This window comes from Empidonax traillii, unplaced genomic scaffold (assembly GCF_003031625.1).
Source record: "Empidonax traillii isolate 1590-97213 ecotype Southwest subspecies unplaced genomic scaffold, ASM303162v1 scaffold178:size2223814, whole genome shotgun sequence".
NCBI lineage: Eukaryota > Metazoa > Chordata > Aves > Passeriformes > Tyrannidae > Empidonax > Empidonax traillii.
This window is the reverse complement of record NW_020955371.1, coordinates 1,843,968-1,851,452: the sequence shown is the minus strand read 5'-3', so window position 1 is coordinate 1,851,452 and position 7,485 is coordinate 1,843,968. Positions and strand designations below refer to the sequence as shown.

The following is a 7,485-nucleotide window of genomic DNA, read 5'->3' as shown; positions in this document are numbered from 1 at the left end:
GGCAAAACCCCAACCCAAATGAAATCCTCAGACATTTAGTAAACCAGCCTGTAAAATAACTAGACATGGAGTTTTCACCTAAACTATAAAAATCTCATTCAGCTTTTTCCTTGCTGTCCTAGAGATCAGCCAGTGGAACTCAATGTCTCATTTAATCTTCTCTTTCTTCATCCTGTTCTGCAGGTAAGTTCCTCCTCATTATATATCCTCCACAACAGTCTGTGAAAAACTGTATTTGACAGCTCATTCCAATCTGTGCCTCTAGGACTGTGTAAAGCAGCAATTCTCAAACTTTTTGATATGTAGCCCTACTCTGGTTGCCTGTCTTGGGCACGATATCCCCCCTTCCTGACAGCTCCTTAGGTTTAAGCTAATATGCAGCACGATCCAGGAGTGCCAGAGTCCATCACTGTTAGCAGATCCTCCAGGGCTGAAAGGTTGTAGCGGCTGTAATTAATGGCTGTAGGTTTTTTCAATTTCCCATGCAATTGTTAACTATCAGCAATTAAAGACAGATACTGCTGCTGCTTGGACAAATTGCAATATCTCCCTCTAGTAATGATAGCTGCTGGTAATTCTCTCTTCTGGAAAAAATGAACTGTTACTGTCTTATCTGAATAGTATTCCCAGGCTGTACTCCAAGAACCTCGTGGCAGAAATATTGCCTGTATGAAAAGCACGGATTTCTTCCTCAATTTAAATGTAAAGCAAACAAACAAACAAACAAAAACCAACAAAACCCAACAAACTCCCCCTCGCTCTTCAGTACTAGACCTAGAGAACTGTTTCACTGAGGATTAATTCACCAAAGATACAATTTCAAGGCAACCTCAGCTTCGCAAGTTCAGCACTTTACGACCATCACTGACAGTCCTGATGGAGAAGGCACAACGTGGTCGGTGTTTTCTGCCCTGCTGCACCCTGACAACATGAGGAATCTGAGCAAAAATATCCTTCCAAACTCACTGAAACAAAAGCCCTGCACCTCCGTTTCCATGGACAACCCAAACCACCAGCTTTTCCTATGGGTAACACCTGATTATCTTCATGCAGGCCACAGGAACAGATTGAACAGGACCAACTCTCCTGTGAGTTCCTTTAGAGCTCACCATGAAATGGAACTGCCGAGTGCTCTGGTGAGAGAAGCAGAAAGCACCATCTCTACCATTTTGGAAATTATGCCTAAAGCCTCTTTGGTAGTCCAGCTCTTCATTTCCATTTTTCTTTTGCTTTAACTTCTAAAATGTTCCGTGGTTTTGGTTTTTTGTTTTTTTTCTTAAAAATGCATCTAACAAAGCATTTTTGAAAATCAAACTATTTAGTTTCAGGACAACATAAATTTGTCACAATTCAGTCGTGAATAATTTATGTTGTTCTGGCCACACTGCCCTTAACTATGCTTCAGGCTAAAGCAATTTTATTTCTCAAATTTATGTAGAGGATTCTAATCTAATAATGTCCCATCTTCACATCTTACTTTGCAACTCCAATGACCTTGTGTTCTACATAAAGTGATATAACTTTGAATGGTGTTGTTACTCAACTTCACAGAAAGATCTCCTGTAGAAATAAGTGGCAAACTTGTCAAGAATGTGGCTTTGCATCACAGGTAGATGCATGGCCAGGGTAGTTTTATTCTGGAAATAGGTAAGGACTTCTTGCAGGAATTTGGATTTAATTCACTAATATTAACTAGAACCACTGGACCGGGAAAGTTTTCAAATGTCCACAATAATATACATAGGTGCATACACATATGCTCCACATTTTAGTTTATCCATAATTTAGCTTAAAAAACGTTCACATTTTGTCTCTTTTCCCACACCAAACTGCCCTACATGGTGTCTCCAGCCTTCATTTGGTGAGCTGTGACAGTACACTATGTCACAGCAAAATTTCATTAAAACTGCCCCATGATTCTGAGAGGAAATCTCCCACTTCCTGAACCACCTCACTCCTAGCAAGGCAGTTCCCTCACTGCTTCAGTAATTCTCAGAACCAGAATCAACACACAGCTGCCAGCAAAGCTGCCTTGGCAGGTTTGTGTTGCACAAACTACTCTGAGACCTGTGGTAGTTTCTAAAACATCAGACCATCTAAAAGGCACACAAGCATTTCTAAATATTGGCATTTCTAATGTTGCTGGTAAAATTTAATAAAATAAATATTTTAAAATAAATTAAAGAATCAGTCTCACTAGCTGAAATTAAATAATCTTTCCCAAGAACAAGAGGAAAGTCATCTGACCAGAAGTAGCAGAGGTGTGTCATTATTTGGATGAGAGTGGGTCATCACCAAGAGCCATCCTCTGTCACACTGTACTGAAACTCTCCCTAACTACTACAGATATCTCTTAATAATTTTGAGAGGGGGGAAACATTTCAGTAGCTTCGCGACTTCAACTGCTAGGAAATAAAAATTTCAATAGCTAGGAAAAAATAAGTGCAAGAATATGGAATAAAAGAAACCTCTGCGGCTTCAAAAATAGCTGTTCTTGTCTTACTTTTCCACAGATACCTGCTGTATCTTTTGTCATGAGAAAATCATCCTATTATTTTTTCACAGTGAAAGCCAGTAATTTATCTCCTTATTGACATTTTCAGTCACACAAATCTCTACCTCATAAAGCGGAAACAAAATACGGTGAAATTATTTTATATCTCCAGTTTTATTATGCAAGCCACAATTGCTCCTGCTGTCAACAAGGAAAGTTTAGTGCTACTGAAAAACATTTAATCTATTCTTAAAAACACAACAGGAGCTGCATGTCAATCAGACCACACCTCCTAATGACTCACATCCCATTTGTCTTTATAGCACTGATATTTTCAAGGAAAATGTCTTTAAAAACACGCTTGAGGTTTTTTTTCTAGGTATGCTTTTGTTGTTGCATATAACGTTTTATTTCAAACAAGCTAAGGGCAAGTGGGATCCTTTCATGTTGCTAAGGTTGTGGGTATTTTTTTTACTATTATTATGTTGTCTACCAGTTGTTTTTCCAGTCATTTGTATGAAACGTAAAGCCAGCAGCAGGGGGTGAGTCATTAGGAGTCATTTCTAAAAATAAGACAATTCTATTGTCTAATCATAAAAAATAGCAGAGGACAGAGTAGTGTCTGAATAAACTTTCTGTTCATTTTCGATGACCATATTTCAGCCTCTTCTTGTTCCTCAAAAATCTCTGCAGCAGTTGCCGAATGGGAACAGACAGAAGCTCAGATACATTTCTCCACATGCAAAATGTGGAAAACCTACTGGCTTCCTTTCCTTTGATGTAGAGTTTGGCAGTAAGTAAGAAGACTAAAGTTCAGAATGAGCCAGTGATACAGTGCCCGCTGGGGCGTGATCCTGTCCTGACCTGAAGTCACAGGACTCATTCTGTTCCTTCAGTGAGAAATTCACCAGAAAAGGCTGCAGAAGAAGGCATAGAAAGCTACACTGCAGCAAAATACCAGGGCAAACCCAATCATGATCCTTTTTCCATCAAAAGGATAAAAACTCATGCAGTGCTTTGAGGGTCAAAAGCTATTATTGCTGTATTTTAAATTCAGACTAGTCAGTTTTTCCTCTGTGTAGCTTCATTCCCAGTCACCATAAAATCAGCTGGCCTGGTTTGGATGGTCTGACTGTAAACACTGACTGCAAACACTGCTGAGGGAACTTAAACGACAAGCGCAGAAGAACCCAGAGGTAGCTCTGATGCTTTGTGATGCTGGTGGGGAATTGCTGCAGATCTCAGTGCAGAGGTGTCTGTAACACAGGAATAACTAAGGAAACAGGGAGTAGCAGTGCTGGACCAGGACACGAGGGCATGAGAACTCTGGGCTTGACCTCAGTATTAACAATGTATACATGATATACACCCAAAATACACGGAAGACTTCAGCAACCTTATAAAGTTCTGGTGACTTCAAGAGAAAAGATGTCCTTGAAGGAATCCAGTCTCATCCATGACTTGCCCAGATGAAAAACAAGAATGAGAAAAAAGTCTGATGGCAATTTATTTAGGAAATAATTTCTTTGGTTTACTACTCTAGGGTTTTATATTGTTCCTATTGACTTCGGTTTCAGGAGCAAGTCCTCAAAATCAATTTAAGAATAGTGTAAAGGGGAAAAAATATATTTTCTGTTCAGCCCTCTTTATTACAGAATACCCACTAGACCAGGTTGCTCAAAGCCCCGTCCAGCCTGGCCTTGGACACTGCCAAGGATGGGGCAGCCACAGCTTCTCCCTCTCACAACCTGTACCAGTGTCTCACCACCCCCACAGTCAAGAAATGTTTCCTAATATCCAATCTCAACCTGCCCTCCTTCAGCTTAAGGCCATTCCCCCTTGTCCTGTCACTACACACTCTTGAAAGTCCCTCTGCAGATTTCTCATAGGCCCTGCTTCAGGTACTGAAAGCTGCTTTAAAGTCACCCTGAAGCTGAACAACTCCAACTTTTTCATCTTGTCTTCACAGGAGAGGTGCTCCATTCCTCTGACCATCTTTGTGGTCCTCCTCTGCACTCACTCCGACAGGCCCACGTACTTCTATCGAGGGCCCCGGATCTGGATGCAATATTCCAGCGGGATCTCAGCAGAGCCAAGTAGAGGGTCAGAATCCCCTCCATCACCTGCTTCCCACACTGCTTTTGCTGCAGCCCAGGACACATTTGGCTTTCTGGACTGTGAGTGCACATTGCTGGGTCATTCCATGTTGGTGCTCATCCACCAGCACCCACAAGTGTTTCTCAATGGGGCTGCTCTCCATCTCTTCATCCCCCAGCCTGTGTTGGCACTGGAGGTTTTCCCTTACACTTGGTCTTATTAAACCTCATGGAATTCCTATGGGCCAACTTCTGGAGCTTTTCCGGGTCCCTCTGAATGGCATCCCATCCCTCAGGTATGTCAAGCACACCACGCAGCTTGGTGGCATCTGTAAGCTCACTGAGGTCACTGCGTCTCAGTGTCCATGTCACTGATGAAGACATTACATAGCTCTGGTCCCAGCACAGACCCCTGAGGGACACCACTCATCACCCATCTCCATTTGGCCATTGAGCCACTCACCACTACCCTCTGGATGTGAGCATCCAACCAATTCCTCATCCACAGAACAGTCCACCCTTTAAAACCATATCTCTCCTATTTAGAGACAAGGATGTCTGAGGGGACCCTGTCAAAGACTTTACAGGGATCAGATAAACAACACCTGCAGCCCTTCCCTTGTCCACTGATGGAGTCACCCCATCACAGAGGCCATTTGGTTGGTCAGGCAGGACTTGCCCTTGGTGAAGCCGTGCTGGTTGTATGGAATCACCTCCCTCCCTGTCCTCCACGTGCCTTAGCACATCTGCTGGGAGGATCTGTTCCATGATCTTCCCAGGCACACAGGTGAGGCCAACAGGTTGGTAGTTCCCAGGGTCCTTCTTTCTACCCATTTTTAAGATGGGCTCCATGTTTCCATTTTCCAGTCACTTAGGACTTTGCCTGACTGCCATGACTTTTCCAATATCATGGAGAGTGGCTTGGCTGCTGCATCAGCCAATTCCCAAGGGATTCTGAGGTGCATTTCATCAGGTTCCATGGACTTATATATATTCAGATTCCCCAAGTGGTCAAGAACTTGGTCTTGACTTACAGTGGGAAGCACTTTTCTCCCCCAGTCATAATCAATAGTAAGTATAATTTTAATAAAAATACAAGTAATATGAACTGCAAGTATTTTACTTACTGCAGATGAGAGAAACATCAAAATACAAACAGAAAGAAAAACTATTTCGATTTACCTAAACCACCAAGACACCCACAAACTGACTCATTCAGAAACAGGTTTTCCTCAGATCTCTCACTCATTTTGCAGAAAATGTTAGATTTAGAGGAGATAAAGTAAGTTCTTTTCAAATGTCAAAAAAATTATTAGCATCTTCAAATGTGAGCTCCATGGTATTTTTATGAAGAACTTTTTGTCATTATGTGTATTTTGATTGCTGTTTTGTCCAACTGTTTTCCACTGCATATCAAGTGACATGACTAATATGTAACTTTTGGAAATAGTTTTCTCTCTGTTTTTCTCCCTCTGTGTGCATTTCTCCCAGTTTTGCTTGTTCAGTGCTAGCATTCATTTTGGCAGAGGGTTGCTTATTTGTCTCCCACAAATCATGAGCATATGTACTCTGTATCTGTATTAGCAGACAGAATATAAAAGAGTCCAGCCCACAGTATGAGTGTATGTGACCCAGTTCTCAGGTGGTTCTTAGTCTTGCTTCAAGTTTTTTCTGCAAGTCTCCAGCTACTCAAAAGCCTCTCCACAAAAACAAGAGTTGCCTTTGAAAAGCAGAGGTTTTGTCACCAGTCCTCATCCTACATCTCTGGTGGAACCATTACAAATCTGGGACTATTGGAAGATCAGGAATCTGGCCAGCCAGAGTGTCTTGTAAACAAGAGTGTAGGCTTTGAGCTTGATCTGTAGGAAACTAGTGTTGAGAGCAGAAAACAACTCATCTCCGACTGTGCTGCTGAATAAATGCAGTGCTGTGTTCTAGATTACCTACCCTGGAAACAGTAACTTTAAACCACAGTAAATTATCCCAGTGAGATCCAGATGAGAAGCAGTGAAAGTGTGTAAAATCCAGCTCCGATTGTCACCTACCAGCACGAGACATGGTGCTGCAGCCAGCTGGACATGGTAAACAGGGATTCTTAGAAATAGGATTATGTGAAATCATCGTGGACATCACAACAATTCTTGAACTTCAAACAGATTCAATACTTGGGGTTTTTTCCCCTTCAAGAAAAGGAACAGCTGTGTAAAACAGCTATGTAAAGTGTGCCCTCCAGAACAGTGTAGTGTCTCTGCTGTACTCTATTGGGCTTTTACAAACTGTAGCACTCTGAGCATATCCTATGTGGGAAGATCTTATTTGGAAATAAAATCAATACATGCAAGGATTGCTTCTGATTGCAGCTGACAATGGTATTGCACATTTCTTTTATGTAATGAAGAGGGACACTAATTTTAACAGTGACACAGTATAATCTCCTACCTACGTATTTTTAGAAAAAGTTTAGGATCATGAAGTACAAAAAGAATGACACTTCCTCATTACCTATTCAATATGGTGACAGACTGTAAGGAAGATCACCTTGCAGAAACTTGCTTTCCATAAATAAAAAGCTTTGTATACAGAAATCAAGCTCTGCAGAAATCTTGATTACAGCAAGATATGTTAATGAATACTACAAAAAAATTAAGGGTAAGTTCAAGGAAACTGTAAATGTAATGTTTTTACATTACCATGCTCATTTAAGAATTTTTGAAATTAGTATAAATATCTCATTTACATTGCACAAAGATCAGAGCTGTCACCACTGTTTGATACTTGGTGTGCAAGCTTTATCCACTTTTTTCTACTCATAAAAACCAGAGAAATGTCATGATTTGCCTAATGTCACATAGCAGGAAACAGAAATCAAATCCAGTTGTATGGCCACTTGACATT

General features: G+C 41.1%; 1 protein-coding gene across 1 annotated transcript in view; it reads right to left on the bottom strand.

The window, feature by feature from the left end:
- Nucleotides 1-5,442, bottom strand: part of LOC114058629 (receptor-type tyrosine-protein phosphatase N2-like) — a 334,161-nt gene extending 328,719 nt beyond the window's left edge. Inside the window, exon 1 of the mRNA XM_027886151.1 lies at nucleotides 5,196-5,442. Within this exon, the coding sequence (XP_027741952.1) occupies nucleotides 5,196-5,442 (247 nt within the window). The remainder of the gene's footprint in view (nucleotides 1-5,195) is intronic.
- Nucleotides 5,443-7,485: the final 2,043 nt, after the last annotated feature.